Source organism: Myodes glareolus, chromosome 7 (assembly GCF_982192425.1).
Source record: "Myodes glareolus chromosome 7, mMyoGla1.1, whole genome shotgun sequence".
NCBI classification, from domain to species: domain Eukaryota; kingdom Metazoa; phylum Chordata; class Mammalia; order Rodentia; family Cricetidae; genus Myodes; species Myodes glareolus.
This window is the reverse complement of record NC_142032.1, coordinates 84,822,773-84,845,703: the sequence shown is the minus strand read 5'-3', so window position 1 is coordinate 84,845,703 and position 22,931 is coordinate 84,822,773. Positions and strand designations below refer to the sequence as shown.

Sequence of the window (22,931 nt, the reverse complement as noted above, 5' to 3'; positions counted from 1 at the left end):
TGAGCAATCAGGTCACAGTCACATTAAATACCTCTAAGTGTAACACTGAAAAACAGCAAGATAGATTAATATTTGCAAGCGGTATCTGCGATTGGAAGAATCCTTCTGAAAACTAGTGAGTTGGTACATAGTATACCTGTGAAATGTGTTCATGCTTCGGTCTTAACTCCATGTTTACACGTCAACATTACCATTTCATTTAATTTCGGAATAACTTCAAATGAAGAAAAAGTCTTTCATGCCCAGATGCTGGTAAGTGCACTACACACAGCCAAAGGGCGTAGGAGGCGATTTTTTCCCCTGGTGCTGATGATACCAATTACAAGCACCAGGAAGTGTATTTTAGCTCAGTGCTTTGCGTGTGAGCTTTCCAGATTAAAGTCAGCGTCTATGTAGAACATAGACTTTAAAGGAACACCTTTAGCATATTTATTAAGAAGAGTGAAAGACCATAGGCTTGACTCCCTGCAGAGGAAGAATGGAACAGATTCGTGTAAAATAAAATAGCAAACATTACATATCCTTGGCGTGTAGCTCATGAAATAGACATATGCAAAATAAATGCAAATCATTTCTGAATTAATTTATAGTGAGGAGAAAAGACAACTACTCCCAGAGTCTGCTGCTCTTGTGTGCCCATCAAAGAGCCTCCAACAAGAACGAGTTGGCCACAAACCTTGTTCTGGAATTCCTTTGAAACCAGTCTGTAATGCCGAATTATGATGCTGTATGGCTCAGAGCGTTTGGAGATAAAGAGCAACATGTGATTCGAGATGCTGAGTTCATAAATCAGATCCTTATTCTGAAATGGCAAGGAAAGCATGTCATTCAAAGTGCACACAAGGGGGCCCACAGGCCTCCCAGGACCGCTTTGCCCACTGACCTCAGGGTTGAATTCAATCACGGAGCCTGTAAGCTGCTGTTTCACGACCTGATTGAGATAGTCTTTGTTGGTATTGTCATTAATAAGCTCTTGACGTTTCACAACTTGTCCCTTGAGCCAAAGGAAAAGCATGTTAGAGGGCAGTAGCTTTCATAACACACACCTAGCAAGTGCAAACAGCACTCCCCCACACATACCTGGGATGAAGCCAAACACAAGGATGTTGGCAGGTATAACACATAACCCAAGAACTTACCAGATAAGAACCCTGAACAAATCAGTCTGTGTGTCAGATGTGGGTATGAGAAGGAATCTGACGACTGCAACCCTAGCTAATGTACTCTGAAATCCACCAAAACATGTGTATCAGGGTTGAATACGATGCCGCACTGCCACCAAACAGTGGCTGAAGGCAAACCCAAATTGGAGAGTCTGAGAGGCACTTCAAATCGGAGGTGATCTATCAGCCTTCCTAACTCCAACAGGGTCACACCTTCACTGTGGTCTGAAGGCTCTCTGAGTCCCCCATCCCTGTGCTTTTTTTCCTAATGAACAGGTTGCATATCTAATCCTGCTGTTAGCCACTTCCCAGAAGGATCTGGATAAACATTGCGCTAATAAGATTGTTTACGGTCTGAGCATTCCATATTCTTTTCATCTCCACCAGTCCCAACTTGGTACATACTTCCCAGCTAGACTCTTGAAGCCTTCTCCCTACCAACTTCTACACACACACACACACACACACACACACACACACACCATCCCACACCAGGTAGCCTGATGTTGTCAGAATACAAATCTGACTCTTCTTTTTGTTTTTCTTGCTTCCAAGTTGTTCTCTGGATAAAGTTCCATCTCTTTATTGGTTATAGCAGCAGTCTCAAAATACTAATTAGGTGAGTGTGGGCTGTGACCGCCCCAGTTGTAAACATGCCATACACAGTTTACTCAGTCCTCATGGAATCTCCCAAACTTTGTGTTAACATCAACCTCCCACTTTCCCCTTCTTTTTCTTCCTTTCTTTGCTGTCCTCACATCTCTCCCACTTCCCACATGAGGAGACACAGGGAGGAAAAATAATCCACCCAAGATTACTAAATAAGGAATGAACTTAGGTATCTAGTTAGTGCTAGGATTGAGTCCTGAGCTTCACATGCACTAAGCATGTACTCTTCCTGTGGAATAACCCTCGTGTACACTGTAAAGACTGCTCCCTCTAATGGGTTTAGTAAAATGCTTACTACCTAGTAGCCAGGCAGGAAGTATAGGCGGGGCAACCAAACTAAGGGTGATAAGAAGGAGAAGGGAGAAGTGAGGAGCCACCAGGCAGATGCAGAAGGAGCAGGAGATGAACGTGTCAGGCTAATAAAGGTACCATCACATGGCAGAGTGTAAATAAGAAATATGGTTAGCTTGAAACGAAAGAGCTAGTTAGGAATAAGCCTGAACTATTGGTCAAGAATTTATAATTCACATTAGGCCTTTGAGTCCGTTATTTGGGACTGAGCAGTCAGGACAAGAAACTTCTGTTGCTCACGTACTCTACCAATGAACTGTACCCCAACCCCAAAGTCAGAATTTAAAAATGGGCAGACTAATCATAGTGCTTATATTATTAGCTGTTTAGTATATACCTTCCTATAACATCATATGGAATCAGGAGGCTGTGTGTGTGTCTGGATAGATAGATAGATAGATAGATAGATAGATAGATAGATAGATAGATAGATAGATAGAGGTGTGTGTGTGTGTGTGTGTCACAACAACAGAATAAAAAGAGACCATGACTTTGAGAGAGAACAAGAGTACAGGAAGGGGCTGGAGGAAAAGAAAGGGATGAATTGTGTAATTGTAATTTCAAAAATAACAACAATAATAAAATTAGTAAATAAAATATACTTCTTTGCTTGTAGGTATGTCACAGAATCCAAATAATTAATAAACATATATATCATAAATATAAAAATATCTGGAATTTATTTTTCATAATTGTTATTTGGCTTTTGATTTTGTGATTGGTTTATTTTATAGGACTTTAGATACATAGACAGCACACATTTAACCGAAATGTAATAGGGTTTGTCCACATTTTGTGGAGGGACTACCCAAATTCCTTGTATAGGAAAAAACTTGGATCTGAAGAGATGGTTATGTGGTTAAAAGCACTGACTGCTCTTCCAAAAGATCTGGGTTCTATTCCTAGCATCTATATGGTAACTCACAACCTATAACTCTACTTCCAGGAGATACAATACCCTCTTCTGGCCTCCAAGATGCTCAGATACATATAGGCAAAACACCCACTTACATAAAATAAAGTTAAAACAACAAAACAAAGCAAACTATCCCATATCATCATATGGAAACATGACTTCATGTTCTACAGCTTCGAACCAGGGTCATATGGAATTTAATTTGATGGAAGATCTACAGTTTAAGTGTTTTCCCTACCTGGTTATTCTCAACATCCTATTTTTAATAGCACTATTTTCTCTTCTGGTTTCATGTATTAGAGTTCTGTATGTAGTTGGATCTCTTTCTGAGTCCATGTTGTCTCATTCAGAGGACAGATTGTTTTATTCTCCATCTTAAAACCTTCTCGATGAGTTATCTGGGCCCAAGGGGGGAAAAATGTGAGACTGAGTGTCACCTCTGAAGGTCGTGTAGATGTGAGCATCACTCCACATATCAAGTGTGGCCTCAGATAAGGAGCTAACCTCATCTGTAAGTAAAATGGCTATTTACAGATCTTACTCTGTGTGGGGAGACAGGAAGGCATGACTAGAAGGCCCCCATGTGAATATTAGGATTGGCTATGAGGGAGGGTTGTAGAAATGTGAGATATTAGAAACCCAGAGTTTCTGGCTTCTTCCACCAAATGAGGGGTGGTGGCACTCTTTGCTATGACTCTCCAAGTCTCCAAGTCTTTTTTTTTTTTCGGCCAGGGGGTGGGATGTTGAGGCAAAGTTTCCCTGTGTAACAGCCCTAGCTGTCTTGGGACTCACTCTGCACACCAGGCTTGGGTCGAACTCACAGAAATCTGCTGCCTCTGCCTCCCAAGTAAGTGCTGGCATTAAAGACCATCATGCCTGGAGACTCTCCAAGTCGTAAGAGAACTTGAAGAGGAAATTATGACTTTGGCATGAACCATGATGGACTGTCTTGTTCTACATATCAAAATCTGGAGTTAATTCAAGTCTAGATGGAGACAGAGGTTTTTTTTTCTGCTACAAGTATTTTATTCTTTGAAATGAAGAAGCAGTGAGAAGAAGGAGGAGGAGGAGGAAAAAAGGAGGAGAAGAAGAAAAAGAAGGAGGAGGAGGAGGGCAAGGAAGAGGAGGAGGGGTGATCTCCACAAATCTTTCAGTTTATATAGGCATACAATCCCATAGGTGGTAAGAATAATATCAAGCATGCTTTTTCACAGAGTCAAGACAGAGATTTATAAGTCATGGGTATATATGGTAATTATTGATAGAGATGGATGAGAAAACATGAACCAGAAAAATAAAGTCCATGGGATTGAGTCTTAATGTGACAGATACTGGCAAAGCGGAGAATCAGGAAAGGTGGTGGGGGTCCAGGAAACAGATTTCTCACAAGTCAACTAGTCCAGGAGCACTTAGTTCACAGGTAAGGGAGCCAGAGCCTGTCCCCAAATGTCATCATTTAGTTTGAAGTGAAAGGCCCCCATGATCGTATAGGATAAAGACCTACCTTTTTAAACACCAGGACGCTGTCAAGGATCACATGGAAACGCCCAAAGGCATTTTTGATTTCTATCATTCCAAACGTTAGCTCTGGGAAGTCCTTGATTATGTCATAAAACAACTCTGCCACTTCTTCCTCTAAATCCTGTTTGGAAAACATGTTATGTATTTCTCTGGAGGAGGCAACAGTGCCTGTCTTGAGGGGAAGGTGGAAATGATAGTCTATCTGTGCCTTTTTTAAAACAAAATTCTGGATTTTTGCTGGGTGGTCTAAATCCTCCTTCATGGATGTTTCCCACCTAGAATGGTCCTCTATCTAGGACTGAACCCCACAAGGCAAATCCTCAGCGATCAATGATGTGAACTAGGCATTTTTACTTTTTCCTATTATGAAAACAAAGATTGTTCTAACCCATGAATTGAGAATATCTCGAAAATTAATTCCTGAATGGCTTTCAGAAGCCACTGTTTGACCGCATGTAACACCAAACGTGAACTGGTGGTGAGATGCAGAGGCATTTTTGGACTTTGAGACTCAACATTCAGCATGGAAGAATATTTGGGCCAAAAACACTCTTGAGGGAGCAAAAAGGAAAGAGCCATGTGCTCTCCTCACATATTAATATGATAGCAAAGATTGACATCTAGTGAGAGAGGAAGCTTTGTCGGTTAAAGCACATGAAAAACTCATTTTCTACAAGCAAACATACTTGGGAACATTTATGACTATAAAGAATGAAATCAATAGGAATCAATCATAAGTCATTTCATAATCACATTTAAATTATTTATGAGCTAGTCCGAGTATCTCCCCGTACTTGATCTGGATGAGGACTGACTGACCCTTCGATGGGTGCATGCTACAATGTTGATAGTTTAGTTTCTATGGAGACTTGGGAAGAATTTATGGATAAGAAAATGGCTTAAGCAGACAAACAGACACCTGTTAGAATCATAGTTGAAATAGTTCTCAAACCAGAAAACAAAGATGGCCTCTTATTCTCTGGTATTCTAAATAGATACCCCAAAGATCAGTTATAGTATTAAAACCAGCTAAATATTGATGACAATCTCTTATTCTTTCCCTTTTCTAACAAACTGCTAACATTTCAACTTCCATGTTTCCTTTCTTTGAAACCAGGAGCTCTCCCAGGACACCAGCTCAGTGGATAAGAAACTTGAGCAAGTACCCACACAAGTCAGGAACCCCCCTCACCCGAAACCCTCCACGCACAGCGCTCACCAGGTGAAAGCCACCTCCCACCTCTTCCCCCCAGTACCTGGAAGAAGCCTACAATGACCAAGGGCCTGGATTTCACAAAATCTGCCACTTCCTCGCTGCTGTTGAACAAACGGGCTCTGTGGAGAATTTGTCTTCTCAACCAAACAACCAAAGCTGTAGATTCAACCACATCTGAAGAGAGACGTTTACAGGAATTCCATCAGAACCTTCCTGAATTCAGTGAGCAGAAGTATCTTGTCTTGAATCCCACCCTTGGCGTATCTCCATTTTCTTTTCCTCCAAAACTCCAAACACCAAGACAAGACTGTATTAAGAGCAGCTAAATGTCCCTAAGCTCTTGCCATGGCTATGCCCCTGTACTGAATATTGTGCTTATATTTGCCCTTAGCAGCAACTCTAAGGAGCGTGCTCACTTCTTCCCTTTGTCCAGACGAGGAAACAGCCGGTTCAGCAGCCCACCTGGGAATCTAATCTTAGAGGAAATATTCCCAACCTCCTCTAAGATGATAGGAAAAGAACTGGTTTTCTTAACATGTAAGTCAAAAGGTCACGTATTTCTGTAATTTTGGGGTTCTTCCGGTACTTAATGTGGGTCTTCCTACATCAGTTAACACAATGAAAATGACCCCCCACAGGTGTTCCCAGAGACCCATCTGCCCGGTGATTCTAGACTGCTCCAGATGGCAGCATGAACCATCCGAACTCCTAAGACAGTGGTTCTCAACCTTCCTGATGCAGTGACCCTTCAGTACAGTTCCTCATTCTATGGGGACCCCAACCATAAAATTATTTTCGTTGCTACTTTGTAACTGTAATTCTGCTAATGTTAAGAATCATAGTGTAAATATCTGATATGTAACCCCTATGAAAAGGTAGTTCTGACCCCTAAAGGGGTCCCGAGCCGCAGGCTGAGAACCTGTAGGGTAAAAACGGGCAGAGGCAAATAATTGTATGTGCGATGACTTTTCACAAAACAAACATGTGCATGTAACTGCTACCAAGATGAAGAAGTGGGGTGTGGTCTTGGCCAGCCCTTCAAACTCTTCGAAGAAGGCAATCACACAAATAAATGGGAATGATGTGTGTGCCGCTGAAGCCTCCCACCCACACCTGGGGGTAGCCATGTTCTTAGCCTCTAACAGCATGCACCGTTCAGCTGTTCCTAACTCCCCTACAGCTGGGACCCTAGGGTGCATTTACCTGGAGCACAGGGACTGACTTCCATCAGTCTTATGGGCCAGGAGCAGGGTTTCTGGGCAGAGAGGATGTCATGCTCAGCTTTGCTAGATACGGTTACAATTGAAGCGAGAGGTGATGCTGCATGCCTCTAACCCTAACCCTCAGGACAGAAGCAGGAAAAGTCTGAAGCCCAGGCCAGCCTGGACTACACAGTTAATCCCATCGCAAGCAAGACAAAACAAAGCACATAAAAGAGAAAGAATCCAGAAAACCTCCAAGTGAACTTAAACCCAGGTCATCAGATTCATGGCTGCAGGCTCAACTTTCCCCTGCCCCAGCCATTTCCTCATTCACCTCCTCCCTGCCCCCAGTCATTACCTGCCTTACCACCCTCCTCCGCCCCCTCTGCCCTGCCCTGCCATTATCTTATGCCTTCTTCTGTTCTTCCATAGGTCTATCGCTTTCTGAAACCGCTGTTATAATTTGGAGTAAACTCATTCATTGTGAGCTGCCAGGCACGTACTTGGTGCTCAAGAAATCTTTTTAGGATGAGGGAATGAAGGCAATGGACCACTAGGAAAGCCAGCTTGGGAGAAGTTACTCTGCTCCCAGGCCTCCTCTGCTAGGGTACACGGCCTCTGGTTGCCCCTCTGAACCCTGCAGAGCTTAGGTAGTTTTGAACTTGACTAAGATCTTATTCCCAAGTGCCTACAGCTCGGGCACTGCCCTTGCCAGAGGGCACTGCGCCTCCCCTGGCTCTTGACTCTGTGCCAGAGGACACGGTGACAACTCAGGTGTGAATGCTGTGTCAATGATTGACTGGGCCAGAGCTTGGCTGCGTGTTTCCAGACGCAAGCTGTGACTGCATCACTAATAGGGGCCCCAGAGGCCTTCTGAGTCTCCTTCCTCCAGGGCGGGAGACACGGCCAAGTCTGCCACCATCAATCCACGGACACTGGAGGACAGGACCAGGCTGTGACCCAGCAAGGACTAAGTTCCACCTGTGTCCCGAGCAGGGCTTCATCACAGTCACATTGCAGGTGGCATGCCAAGCAGTGTGCCCTCTTGGAACCCCGAAGAGCCCAACCAAGCAGGCCTTGTTCATTCTGTCTAGAGTAAACAAATGCAAGCCAAGGTCTACAGCTTTGCTCAAGTACTCAGAGAAAGAGTGCTTCCTAATCCTGAAGGCCAGAGTCCCAGACTCCATCCTGGCACCCCATTTCCTCTTTCTGGGCTTGGGAAATAACGTTGAAGAAGAGGGAGATGAGTGAGTTCAGAAGTATATGTGTCCTCTTGTGCCTGCCTTCCTGCAGTGCGCTCTGGTAATTGCATCCTCTTCAAACTTAACAACTACTAAGAACATAATTCTTCCAAGCACTGGACTAGGCTTAAGCAAAGAAGAGTTAATAGTAAACACTTCTACTTATGTCATATACAGCACAATGTAGATCAGAGCTCAACAAACTATAGCCCATGGACCAAAATCTGCCCCACTGTTTGCTTTTATAAATAAAACTTTATTGGAATACAGCCATATCTGTTCACATAGTGCATAGTAGAATGGGTAGCTATGACAGGTTTTTCTTCCTCCTAAGGCTAAAATTCCCTTTCCAGGAAAATCTTCCCTGACTTTACTGCTTCTTACCTGAAGTATTATTTTTGTTTTTAAAAAAAGAGTTCAATATTTCAGTTTATGTATTTATGTGTGAGGATGTACAGGTACCAGGGAGCATGCGTGAAGGTCAGAGAACAGTTTATTGGATTCCAGTGTGTGGATTCCGGGGATAAAGCTCAGGTCACCAAGTTTGGCAGCAAGCACCTTTACCTGCTGAGCCGTTTTGCCAGCCCCAGCTAGGGTGCTGCATAGAAGCTGTTCCACTTTCCTGTGCTCCATCTGTAAAATAATCGCCATGCTGGGCTGTTGTGAGGCATAAGCAGCACCTGGAAGCCAGTGCCTGCTGCAGTGATCTGTCGGACCCTGTGCCTTGCACACATTGCTTTATTTTCTCGCAGCCAGGGGTGGTACAGTTTTACAGTTCCCTGTTTTCAACTGGGGAAAACTGAGTCTGCACAAGAGGGACTGACTGCTTCTGAGGCAGGAACTGGGGGTTTGAATGCAGAGACTGGAACCCCAAGGACAGACCAGCCCCTGCCCTTGTGGTGCTTTGAGAAAACAATAAACAGCAGATAGCATTCTGTGAGTCTCGATCGCTATGCACAGATACCGTGCGAACACAGCTGGGGAGCGGGCAGACTCCTCTGGAGAGGAGATTGCAGGGCAGAGGAGGTCTCAGCCACTCGTTGCCACCAAGACTCAGACGTCCTGGAGTATCTTCTCTGCCAACCTCACATAGGGTGTAAAAAGCTGCCACACAATCATCTTGTCGACTCTTGATAGAATCAGATCTCAGCTGTCTTTCAACAGGGAAGGGCAAGCCAGCACCCGAGCCACGCCATAAACAAATGTTGGACACATTGTCCAGGGCCCCTTGCTTGGGCTAGATGGGTCCCTATATTTGAAGATCACTCCTCAGAATTCCTAGCAGTCAGATCCCCATCTCTCTTTCGCCAAGTCTCCCCACTGACTCGCACACGTTACCCTCCATTTGGACTGCTGGGCATTGAAGCCCTTGCCTGCTCTGTGCTATAAAGTTCTCCCTGGAAAGCTCTTTCCCAGCCAGCGTGCCCAGTGTCTCTCCCACGCCCTCTTGTGAGCATCCAGGGCAATGTACTTTCATTTCTTGCTCAGGGAGTCTCTTTCTAACCCCTTGGCTCCTGCAACAACAGTCCATCAGGTTTGCTTGAAGCTAAAACCCCTACCTGCTTTCCATCTTTTGCTTGGCTCATCTAGTTCCTGGGTTTTCTGTGTGCTCACTCGCTCCCTGCTTAGAAGAGAGCTTCCGAAATGCCAAAGCCTGTAAAAGGCAGAGCCTGTTTTCTGATTCCACCACATACACCATGAGACCATTCTATCGGCATCGTAGAGGATGGGCTAGGTTCTTTTGTTACATTTATTTATGAATTAACTATCAAGGGCATATGCCACAGTTTGCCTGTGCAGACCAGAGAACAACTCTCAGGCATAGGTTGTCCGCTTCCACCTGGGTCATAGCAACTGAACTCAGGTTCAGTCTTGGCGGCAAATGCCTTCACTCACCGAGCCATCTTAGCTTCCCCGCCCACTGGGTTCCTTTGGGCTTCACCAGTTTTGTAACATCCAGCAGTGAGCCCACCCATCCATCTGTCAGTCCATATCCATCTGTTCCATAATTGTTTACACTTGAAAACTAGAATCAGCCATGTCACATACTAAGGTACGTAATTCTACAGACAACTTCAATATCATGGTAATAGACACCCCACCTCGACCTTTTGCCCCATCACCCCAAGTCCTCTTGCTTGTTTCTTTGTATGTATGTGCATGTGTGCATGTATGTGCTTGTAGAGCCCCAGAGATCAACCATAGGGTATTATGCAGGCACCATCTTTTTTTCTTTTCCAAATGGGGCCTCTCGCTGGCCTAGAACTTCCCAAATAAGCTATCCTTGCTGGCTTGTTAGCCTCAGTCACCTGCCTATTTTCACTTCCCCAGCTCTGGGGTTGCAAGAAGGCACCACCAAGCCTGGCAATTTCCCCCAGGAGTTCTGGGGGGGCCAAAACAGGTCCTTGGCAAGCACTTTGCTGTCCCAGTTATGTCCCCAGCCCCTTACAACCTCTCTTTTAGCCTAGTATTGCTTCCCTGTCAAAACCCTCTACAGCAGAAGAGTGGAGATAGAAAGAGCCTCATGTCCCCCCTTAGCTGAGAAGTGGTGGTAGAAGCAACCGAATGATGGCCAAGTCCCATTTTCCTTCTAGACACAGAGCTGAGCTATGTTTCTTAGCCCTCTTGCATTTGTGTGGGGTCCTGGATCAGAACTCCAGCCAGAGGATGGCAAACAGGAGTGATTTGGCACTCTCCGGCCACGCATGCTACCCGTGGTGAGCTCCCGCATCTGGATCCTGGGGAAAGAGCAGGTGGCTCTAGGGTTAAGCAAGATGGAGCCACAGCTGGAAGAAGCCTGGGTCACTGAGAGACCATGTGGATCGGAGCCTCCCACATCCAGCCTTGAACTGCCAAGCAGGCTTTTCCCACGAGCAGGAAACCAACCTACACCCCGGCCACCATTACCTTTGCAGCTGGTGGGGCTGGACCTGTTGCCCTCAACAAACAGCTTCAACTCCGGGGCCTGCTTGATGTCAAACTCCTCCTTAAGCTCCAGCTGCACCGTGATGTCCACTTTGCCAAAGCCCAAGCCGTTCTTGCCCTTGCCGAAGATCTCCGCGGCTCTGCCTAGCTCCTCGGCCAGCTTCCTGGACTGTTTCGAGGATGGATCATCTGAAAGAGTCAGTGTAAAGAGAGACTACAGAACCCCTCTTCCTTCTACCTTTCTGGTCTTTGTTTGTCCTGGGAGCCCCAGGATTTTCCTGTGTTCACAAGAGTGGGTTTCAGAAATTTGACAGAAGATGAGACAAATGGGTCGTAAAATGGAAGAATTTGGGAGATTATCAGGATCAAAGGGAATTAATTTAGCAGTCAGTTACAAGGGCTTACAGGCACCAAGTCTATTGGTTACAATTATTATCACAGTTTTATAGATGGTGGAATTGAGGCACAGCAAAACGATACACTTGCTCAAGGCCCTGATAACAAGATATACTCAAGCTGGCTGAAAAACTTCTGGTTTTTTTTTTTAACTTTCACTAGGCATGTAAAAACACTTAGATCAATGCCTGAAACATAACAAGGACATGATGCATTTTAATTGCTATTGTTATTAATGGTATAAAAATTTTTTGGGTTAGCAATTAAGGCCAGGCGATGTGGCTCACTTGCACCATCTGGTGGAATATTTTGGAACTAAGCACCCCTCGTGCTGTGGCTGGGAACTCTCTCAGGCAAAGGCAGGTGAAGTGTGAGGAGCAGGTGGGTAGGGTACGCTGGAGGCTCACTCTCCTCTCTGACCCCACCACCCTGAGAAGAGGTAGCTAAAGGGACCCCGGTTCTCTGTTAAAGGGTGTGCTATTCTGGGATTTTTAGTTGCTCACACAGCTGGGCTGAAAACAGCCTCAGAGAACGGAGCTTGGCCAGGGGGATGGGTTATCCTGCTGGAGTAGGAGGAGATGAAACTGCAATTCTGATGGCATTGCTAGGCTGAAGGTCTTTGCAGCCACATGTCTGAGACCGGTAGACTGTTAGGACTGGGGGAGACAGTTTCGCTTTCAAACCAGAATGCTCTATCCTTTCCAAACCTCTTGTCCATCTGGAGCACTTGGAGAGAGTGCAGGTCACCTCCTGACTGGTCACCTCCTGGCCACATCTGACAGATGTATGTTTTGTAAAGCACAGCCAGGGAAGTTGGGCCCCAGGACAGCTGGCACTGGCTCAGGTGCCAGTCACTGGCTCAGCAATGGAACCTGACTTGGGAGTGATCATTCAGGAAAGACTTTCTGCTTTTCTCACAGGTCGATGCTTCTCCTGTCTGCTCCATCACCACCCTCAGCATACCCCTCCACCAGCTGCAGCAGCTCTGGACTCTTCGCTGGTCACTCTGCTCTGTGGCTTCTCCAAGCTTCCTTGTGGACTTGGCCATGCTGGGTCCATGGTTGCTGAGTTTATGAATGCATATGTTCAGACAAGAGAAGCATTGGAATGGTTGTCAATGGTGGAGCATTTGGAGACTCCATACACATCCCAGAGCCCTGGGGGGGACGGGTCTGACACGGAGGTAAGGGAGACCGTGTTGCCACAGCCATAGGAGGTGAGGGAGACCATGTTGCCATGGCCATAGGAGGTAAGGGAGACAGTGTTGCCATGGCCATAGGAGGTGAGAGAGACTGTGTTGCCACAGCAGAGAACTCTCACAAGTCTATCACATCCCACCACCCATAGCACTTTTAGTCACACGACACACCCCATACTTCACTTCTGGATCTGCTTAGCGCTTGTCTCTCCTCTCCTGCCTGTAAGTTCCAAGAAGGTTTAGCACTCATTCCTCAGGGCCGAGAATACATCGGGGCATAGCAAACCCTCAATACTTAGGAGTAAATAAGTTCATCTTCTGGAGATCAAGGTAGGGGTGCAGAATGGATTGAGCGGTGGAAGACTTGGTTTTAAATTCAGACCAGTGGTGTGACTCTAGGGGGGCTTATCTAACCTTTTTGAGACTTGTCTAATGGGAAAGACGGGAACCGTGGTACTGAGTTCGATATCTGCAATGCAGGTGTTGGATAAATACCCACTAAAATCATCACCACCATAGTTAAAACCATGACCACTGTCATCACCAACACCTCATCACAGCAGTCAGAATCCCCATCAGCATCTCCATCACGACCACCATCATCATCTACACCATTCTCAATATTCCCATCATCATAATCTCTATCATCATTACCATCCTGTCCATCGACATCACTATCTCTAGAATTGCCTCTACTCTGCATTAGTTACTCTTGTTCTGCTGTACCAAAACACTGTGACCAAAAGCCACTTGGGAGAAAAACAATTTATTTGCCTTGCACTTCTGGGTCATAATCCATCGCTGAGGGAAGTTAGAGCAGGAATTCAAACAGGAACCAAGTCCGAAACCATAGAGAAATGCTGCTTACCAAGGACTACCTGTCCAAGGAAAGGCGATACATTCCACTGTAGTTTGAGTGCTGCTGTATCAATTAATAGTTAATATAATACCTCCTAGACATGCCCACAGAAAACATTACCTAAGCAATGTCTCAACTGAGGCTTAGTCAAGTTGGTAATCAAGGCTCTCCTGGACAATTATCACCATTGCCATTAGTAATCGATCATCATCACCATCTCTATATTACCTCCATCGTCACTCACTATCACAATTATCCCAGTCCTAACGAGCATCTTCATCATGATCACCTTCAATATCTACTGTAACCCCAAGACAGATTCTTGCTACCTTTGCTTTAGAGAAAAGCATCCAATGGCCCTAAGACAACTACTGAATTTTTTCTTGGTCACTTTCTACCAAAAGTAGCCTTTCCTTCTCTCTTTGACTTATTCAAGTTAATTGCCACAGAAAAAAATGAGGATCCAAAAAACATATCATTCATTCATTCACTTGACATGTGTGGAGACCTACCGTGTCCCAACAGTGTCAGATCTAGGGAATCAAGACAAGGGTAAGGTTTGTGCCCTGGAGTGCGAGAGTTAGGAAATGCTGTTGAGATGACCTGACAAGGGCCACTGGAAGGAAGGCGGAGGAGACCTGAAAAGATTCTTACCCAGTCTAAATGGGAGTGAAAGAAGTGTCCGAACAAGAAGCTTAAACCTCCCAATCCAAGTGCAAAAGTGAAGGACGGATGCTACAGGGCAAAGGGCGTGACGAAAGGCCTAGAGACTTGAGCCAGAATATTCCAGAATATTCCATTCTGACAACTAGAGCTGTCAGAAACCATCTCTCTGAGTGCTTGGCAGAGAGCACATTGGAAGGAGCCTGGAATCCACGGAGGAGCCTACCTCGGGGCTCAGGTGGGGAATGGTGAGAATGGAACAGAGGCAGTGACGCAGGGTGTGGAGAGAGCTGGGGACCACAGAGTATGAGATGCAGAACCCACAGGATTCCATGAGGTCACAGCGAATTTGGGGATGACCTTGAGGTTTCTAACTTTGGAATGGAGTGCTTGATGGCATCATCAGGGCACACAGGACGTTAGAAGAAACGGACGGTCAGAACCAAATCCCAAATACTAAGGCTTGTTTTAGACTCAGACCTGAGAAAGAAAGGTCCTGCTGAGCATCAACCTTACTTCTGGAGTCATCAGAAAGATAAGAAACTGGCCAATGATTTGAGAGTCACTGAGAGGCCCCTGACAACTTTCCCATAAAAAAAAAAAGAAAGATTTACCTGAGGGAAAGTTTATAATCCTTCCCCAAAATGGTTTTCCCAAAGGCCACTTTAGAAGGCCTACCAGATTTCAAAAACTCATTTTGAATTCAATTGTGTATTGACAGAATCAATGATGGGAACATAATGAGTTTTATTTAGAGCCTCTTTTAGACAACGAAATCTCAGCTGGCGTCAAGGGAGGTGTTCGGATACTTTGACTTGTACACATTGGTTGCTATTGGAGTAACTAAAAATGTAAAAGCAGGAGCTAAGGGTGCAGGTCAGAGGTCGAGGGTTAAAGGAGAGAGATGAACTTGGTCTCCCACTGTGACAAAAACAGCTGAGTGCACAGAGCTTTGCATTCTTATGAGGACAGACCTTTCCCCGGCTGCCAGTGCCAACAGTATTTTTGTGTCTTTCTATGCATTGGATAACATGTAGGACTCTTGTCATCCCCCCCATCAATGAGACAAGCATTGCCCTTCATCGTCAGAGCTGGATATACTCACGGAAAATCACCATTAGGAAGCGGGTCTCATTCAGTGTCTGCGTCAGGCCTGCGGGAGTCAGCACCATTAAGCTTTGGTCCTCCAGGATGTGCACAGGCCGGGAAATGTTAACACCAGCATCTGTCTCTGGGGAGCCAAGGACCTCAGAGAGGCAAACAACCACCAGCAACAGCGGCGTCCAGAGCAGTTCCATAACTGGCCTGCAGGGGGCAGAAGAGGAAACAGAGTTCTCAGACCTAAACCTTCCTTATGCCTGGGGGGGAAATACAGGACTCATGGCATTCTGCAATGCACGCAGCACACAGCATGGTAGCAGCCCTACAACAAAAGACAAGGTTGTTTGGCCAACCTCGACCACTGGGCACTGACTGCAGAAGAGAAGCTAGAATAACTCCCATTCCTAAAACCTGGAATCAAACAGCCCATTGGAGCCCACTGTTTTCCCAGCCACGTGAAGGGAACTTTGCAGAGATGAGCCCCATTCCAGAATCCCAAAGTGAGCCTCTGACTGGTCCCCTCCCACACCCGCCTTGATCGATACTGATGCTGCTGCCTGTTCCTCCAACTCTGCCCAACCCACTGCCTTGTAATAGACACTGCATTTGGTCTTTGAAATGTTCTCAAGAGAACATACTAGACCACATAGTAAGTCCCAAGCCTGAGCTACATGGTACAATACTATCTCAAACAGGCAAACAGCAACAACAACACAAATTGTCAAGTAAATAAAGATTTATTTCTCTATGGAGAAAACTGCTCACTGATAATGAATTCCCACTAATGTTGAAAATACCTATATGTATTATTTTTAAACAAACACAGATTATAGATATTCTTGAGTTCTCAATGCTCTTTTCTATTTTATTAAATTTTCATTTATTTTACACACGACCACAGCTTCCCCACCCTCCTCTCCTCCTGTTCCTTCCCCTCATCTCCCTTCTACTACCCCCTCTCTTCCGTCTCTGTTCAGAAAGGGCAGGCCTCCCATGGAAGCCAACAAAGTATGGCACATCAAGTTGAAGCAGGACCAAGCTCCTCCTCCTGCTGATATGCTGAGCCAGCATGGGGATTAGGTTCCCAAAAGTCAGCTCAAGTGCCAAGGACAGGCACTTGATCTCGCTGCTAGGAGCCCCACAAACAGACCAAGTTACACAACTGTCACAAGCATGCAAAGAGCCTAGATCGATCCCATTCAGGCTCCCTAGCTATTGGTCCAGAGTCTGGGAGCTCCCATGAGCTCGGGTCAGCTGTCTCTGTGGGTTCCCCTGTCATGACCTTGATCCCCCTGGCTAGTAAATCCCTTCTCCCTCTCTTCGACAGAACTCTAGGAGTTCAGCCAAGTGCTTAGCTGTGGATCTCTGCATCTGCTTCCATCAGTTACTGGATGAAGGTTCTCTGATGACAATTTGGGTAGTCACCAATCTGACTACAGGAGAAGGCTAATTCAGGCACCCTCTCCACTGTTGCGAGGAGTCTCAGCAGGGGTCATCCCTGTGGATTCCTGGGAGTTTCCCTGGCACCTTAATGCCAAACCCTAACCACAAAACACTCCCCATTCAAAACATATCTTTCATTACTCTCCGCCTCCGTTCCACTTCCAACCTGCTCAACCCAATCCCTCATGTTACAACCTTCCTATCACATTCCCCCACATTGTCTGCCCCCAGTTTACCCAGGAGATTTCTTTTATTTCCACTTTCCAGGGAAATCCACATGTACCTCTTTGGGCCTTCCTTGTCACCTAGCCTCTCTGGGTTTGTGAATTGTAGCCTGGCTGTCCTTTACATTACAGCTGATATCCACTTACGAGTGAGTACATGCCGTGTTTGTCCTTCTGGGCCTGGGTTACCTCATTCAGGATGAATTCTGTCTAGTTCCATCCATTTGCCTGAGAATTTCCTGATGCCGTCGGCTTGTTTGCTTTTGTTTTATGTTCTTTGTTTTGTTTTGCTTTTTATTCCTGACCACATTTTCTTGATCCATTCTTCAGTTCGGGGGCATCTAGGTTGTTTCCAGGTTCTGGTTATTATGAACGACTAACACTGCTACAAACACGGTTGAGCCAGTGTCCTTGTGGTATGATTGGGAATCCTTTGGGCATATGCCCAAGATTGGTATCACTGGGTCTTGAGGTAGATTGATTTCCAACTTTCTGAGAAACCATCATGTCGATTTCCAAAGTGACTGTATAAGTTTGCACTCCCACCAGCAGTGGAGGAGTGTTCCCCTTACTCCACACCCTCTTCAAAATAGGCTGTTATTAGTATTTTTGATCTTAGCCAGTCTGACAAGGGTAAGATGATATCTCAAAGTCATTTTGATTTGCATTTCCCTGGTAGCTAAGGATGTTTAGCAATTTAAGTGTATCTTGGCCACTTGAGATTCTTCTGTTGAGAATTTTCTGTTTAGATCTGTACCCCATTTTTAATTCAATTATTTGGTATTTTAATGTCTAGTTTCTTGAGTTCTTTATATATTTTAGAGATTAGCCTTCTATCAGATGTGGGGTTGGCAAAGATCTTTTCCCATTCTAGAGGCTGTTGTTTTATTTTTTTTTGACAGTGTCATTTGCCTTACAAAAGCTTTTCAGTTTCAGGAGGTCCCATTTATAAATTGTTGATCTCAGTGTCTGTGCTAATCTTGTTTGTATGTATACTGTGTGTGTATATAGTATGTACACATATTCCTGTGAATGTGTGGGTGTGTGCAAGCTACCATTTGTATGTGAAGGTCAGAGAGACAACCTCAAGTGTTATTCCTCACTTTCTACCTTACTGAAGGCAAGTAAAGTGCTCTGTGTCTGCTTCCAGATCCCTGGGTCTACAACATGGAGAACAGACCATAGTAGCTGGTAAGACAAACTCACTATCTTAGTCAGTGTCCTATTGTTTTGAAGAGACACCACGACCACAGCAACTCTTATAAAAGTATTTAATTGGAACAGGTTCAGAGGTTTAACCCATTATCATCATGGTGGAGAGTATGTTGGCATGCAAGCAAGCAAGGTGTTGGAGAAGTAGCTGAGAGTTCTACATCTTAATTCGCAGGCAGCAAGAAGACTCTGGGACTGCTTGGGCTTCTGAAATCTCAAATTCTGCTTCCCCAGTGACACATTTCCTCTAACAAGGCCACACCACCTAATCCTTTCAAATAGTTCCACTCTTTAATGACTAAGCATTTAAATATGAGTCTATGGGAGCCATTCTAATTCAACCCCCACATTCCAATTCCTGGTCCCCCATAGAGTTGTAGCTATATCATAATGCAAACACATTCAGTCCAACTTCAAAAGTGTCCATGGTTACTAACAGTCTCAACACTGTTTAAAGGTCCAAAGTTCAAAGTCCCATTTGAGACTCTTGGCAATTTTTTAACTGTGACTTCCTGTAAAATCAAAATTTAAAAAAGCAGATCATACACTTCCAACACAAAATACACAAAATATATAATACCATTCCAATAGGTGGAAAATAAGTAAAATGAGGAAATACTGGGCCAAATAAAACCAAAAACCAGTTGGGAAAAGTTCCAATTCTGCATCTCCATGTATGATATCAAAGAGCTCTTCAGATCTCCAACTCCTTTCAGCTTTGTTGACTGCAACACACGTCTCTCTCTTGTGCTGGTTCCACTCCCTGTTATCAGCTCTTCGTGGGTGGTATCAAACAACTCTGGCATTTCCAGCATCTTGGGATATCTAACACAATCCAGGCTTTACCTTCACAGCTTCACACAATGGCCTCTCTAAGTTTCCATGAAGAGACACCACACTCCCTAACACATGCCTGGGTCAGCAGCTTTCCCTAGTCTCAGAGGGAGGTTCCACAGCTCCTTTCTTCTATTCTTGACTCTACAGATAGAACCACATGGCCAGAGCTGTCAAATTCTGCTACTTAATGGGACTGGAACTTAGCCCACTCATTCAAACATTTTCATCAGCTTTCTGTTTTCTATGGTTTCCTTCATTGCTTAAGTTGTTCTGCAATTCCTTTTCACAACTTGGAAGCTTAGCTGATTGGGATCCTGCCCTGGAATCACCACTCCCTTTATTCCATTTCTTTATCTGTTTATCCCCTTAAACATGGGACTCCTCTCCATCACAATACCTGATGTTCCCTTCCTCCTCAAATTGTACATTTTGTATTTTTTCTTGCTCAGCTTGCCCCTTTTCATTACAGATCTGCAAAAGATTGACCACTAGTAACCATGTGACACAGTCAATACTAAGCTGTTTTGAAATCTCCTCTGCCAGTGTCATTGATCTAAAACTCTTCAATTTAGCTTCAGGCAGATTTTTTTTTTGGACAAGGGCAAAAGGCAACCATATTCTTCACCAAAATATCACAAGAACAGACTTTAGACCATTTACAAATATTCTTCCCCTCTGAAACTTCCTGAATTGAGCCCTTGTATTCCAGATCACCTTCAGAAACACTGTCTTCCATGCTCCTACTAGGATGGCCCATTAAGCTCCACATAAAGTATTCAATTGATTTCCTAATCCAAAGTCCTGAAGGTGACATTCAGCCAACAATCAACACGGTTAGGCCTGTCACAACAATACCCCAGTCCCTGGTACCAACTTCTATTTTAGTTGTGTTTTCTATTACTGTGAAGAAACACTATGGCCACTGTAACTCTTAGAAAGGAAACATTTAGTTGGGGCTTGCTTACGGTTTTAGAAGTTTAGTCCATTATCATCACGGCAGAGAGCATGACAGCACACAGGTAGACATGGTGCTGGAGAAGTTGAGAGTTCTACACTAGGATCCACAGCCAGCAGGAAGAGATAGAATCGCTGGACCTGGCCTAGGCTTTTGAAATCTCAAAGACCACTCCCAGTGACACACATCCTCCACCAAGGCCACATCTCCTAATCCTTTCGAACAGCACCACTCCTTGGTGACTAAGCATTCAAATCTATGAGGCTATATGGGTCATTCTTATTCAAACCCAGCAGGTTCTGATTTAGTAGGTCTGGGGTAGGGTTACGGTGAACCTATAAAAATATTGCACGGACCCTAATGCGTAGTCATCTTAAACAGAAGGCAGGACACCTGTCAATCAGAGCAAGCTCATACCTGGAAGGAGCGGGGTTACTCTCAGGCTGTTGGGCCACGCTGAACTGGGGCAGTCAGCTCTGTGGCACCTCAGAAGGGATGTGGGGGTCTGAAGCGCAGACCTCAAGCTTCCCTTTGTGATGAGAACAGGACCTGTCTGCTAATGGGTGTTCCCAAGAAATCCAGGGGCAGAAATGAAGTTCCTAGTTAAGCACATGGAAGCCACAGCTGTCCCTGGAACAATGTTCTGAGTTCTGGGGTTCTAGAGAACCACGCTGAGGGGTTGGAGAAGAATGGGCCATTGTTGAGTAAGAGGAGCCTGGCAGAATAGCCCTGCTAAATGAATGTACCCAAGAACACCAGGGACCAGAGTTCTGAGGGACTAAAAGTCGATTGTAGGGATCTGGATGTGTACCGATTGGAGACTGAGTCCCAGCACTGCCCTAACCAGTGTGACCTTAAACACGTAGTTTACAATTCCTGAGGCGTGGCTTCTTCCACTCTTCAATGATATGGAATTTGTTGGGTGTGGAAAGGGTTAAACAAAAAGGTGCAAAATGAGCAGTTGAGTGTACTGAAGGCATCAGCATCCTCTGCGGTCTTTAAGTCCTCCCCTACCCTCTCCTCCCCTTCTTTCCCCTCCCCTTCTGAAGTACTGGGGATCAAGGCCAGGGCTTTGCACATGCTTGGCAAATACTCTACCTCTTAGCCTACCACTGAGCCACACCCTTCCCTTGGCTGTCCTCCAGCCACATCAACCTCTTCTTCCTCAAATACGATGCCCGTGTTCCTACACCAGGGCCTTTGTGCTTGCGCTCTCCCCAGTCAGAGAGCTCAGGAATACTCAAGACTCAGTCTCTTGGCGTCTTCGAGTCAAATGAAATGTCACTTTCCCAGTTAGGCCTTTCCCAATTACTTTGTATAACATGATAACAGCCTCACCCGAATTGATCACCTCCTAAATTACACACATTTCCTTTGTCTAGCACATGCGAGGCACCCAGCAGATGTTTGTTAAATAAAAGCTCTTTGTGTTATTGGTACATCACTGTTATTGCCAGAGTTTTCAGTCTTCGGCTCTCTGCTGCCTTAGCTCTTATCAAATACTGATAGAAATAGAGATATTGAGATTATATCACCTGAAGATAGCTCACTTGTCATATTCCTGGGCGTGAAGATCATATCTCTAGAAATTGCTGTAAATTCAGGAGTGAGTCTATTGCTTAGGGCCCAGTAAAGAATCTGTGGCCGATTTATGTTGGGAGAAAGAGAAGCTAGGCTGGTGGAAATGGGCCAGGTTGACCTGACCAACAAATGAGACGGGGAGCATGGCACCATTAGTGTTAGGTACCGTTAGTGTGTAAGGCTGAGCATTTTCTCCATGACAACCCTTCACCCACTTCTAGTGTTAAGAAAGATGCTCTGAGGTCTCCCTGTGCTGGGGTTTGGGAACTTCACCAGGTTAGATTTTATTCTAGAAACAAAAGCCAAATACACCTTTTCATACCTACGGTGTCAGAAATCAAATTGTAGCTATCGTTCATGGAAAGCCCCAGCACAGTGTCTGGCGGTGAAAAACTATTGAATGAATCTTTGCATTTGCTGCTTGTGAACTCCACAAGTAATCATGAGCTCCCCCAAACGCAGAACTGTTCTAAGTGCGGGGATACGGGGGGTGCAGAGGATCCCGCAGCTACAGCAACATGGAGTTCATGTGAGAAGGGATAAACGCAGGGAGTTAACTAAAAGCATACAGAGTTAGAAGGGGGCTGTCCTAGAAAGGAAAAGCTAGCAAGGAATGGTAGTCCAAGGAGATGTGGGGAAGTATGGCTGAGGGAGAGTCTTGTGGCAGGAAATCAAGCAGAAAAATGGTTCTCAACCCCCGGGGAGGTGTCTCATCTCAGATAGCTTGCATATCAGATATTTACATTCATAACAGTAGCAAAATTACAGTTAGGAAGTAGCAATAAAATACTTGTATGGTCGGGGTCACCACACCACGAGGAACTGTATTAAAGGGTCGCAGCACTAGGAAGGTTGAGAAGCACTTGTGGAGAAGGAATGCTTAGGCAGGAAGACACAGGCGTGCAGCAGTGCTATGCACAAACGGATCACAGTGGGGAGGCCGGGACACAGATTAACCGGGGAGCTACTCGCAGGTTCTGGTGATAGACAGCCCCACGGGCTGCATCTCAAGGGCTAGGGAGCAGGAGGGTTTTGCTGCTGGTCTCAAGGAAGCAGCCCGCTGTGCACCGGTGTCACAACTTTGGCTTTGACCCATGCAGAAATTGAGAGCCTTAGAAGGTTTTTTAATCTAAGTTCAACAGCTTTATTAGATAAGATCCAATCCTTCTTCTTTCTCCCCCCAGGAAATTTGTGTAGTTGTGTTGCCTTGGCCCCCATCCAAGAACCATTTCATTAACTCTAGCAATCCTGCTCTTGT

General features: G+C 45.2%; 1 protein-coding gene across 1 annotated transcript in view; it reads right to left on the bottom strand.

The window, feature by feature from the left end:
• The window catches only part of Pdilt (protein disulfide isomerase like, testis expressed), a 31,999-nt gene extending 11,276 nt beyond the window's left edge, over positions 1-20,723 (bottom strand). Inside the window, exons 1-7 of the mRNA XM_048460523.3 lie at positions 20,510-20,723; positions 15,426-15,625; positions 11,187-11,393; positions 5,877-6,010; positions 4,604-4,741; positions 884-994; positions 677-802 (exon numbers count right to left, since the gene is read on the bottom strand). Coding sequence (XP_048316480.3) covers positions 677-802; positions 884-994; positions 4,604-4,741; positions 5,877-6,010; positions 11,187-11,393; positions 15,426-15,618 — 909 coding nt within the window. The 5' untranslated portion in view covers positions 15,619-15,625; positions 20,510-20,723. The remainder of the gene's footprint in view (positions 1-676; positions 803-883; positions 995-4,603; positions 4,742-5,876; positions 6,011-11,186; positions 11,394-15,425; positions 15,626-20,509) is intronic.
• Between the last annotated feature and the right edge of the window lie 2,208 nt (positions 20,724-22,931).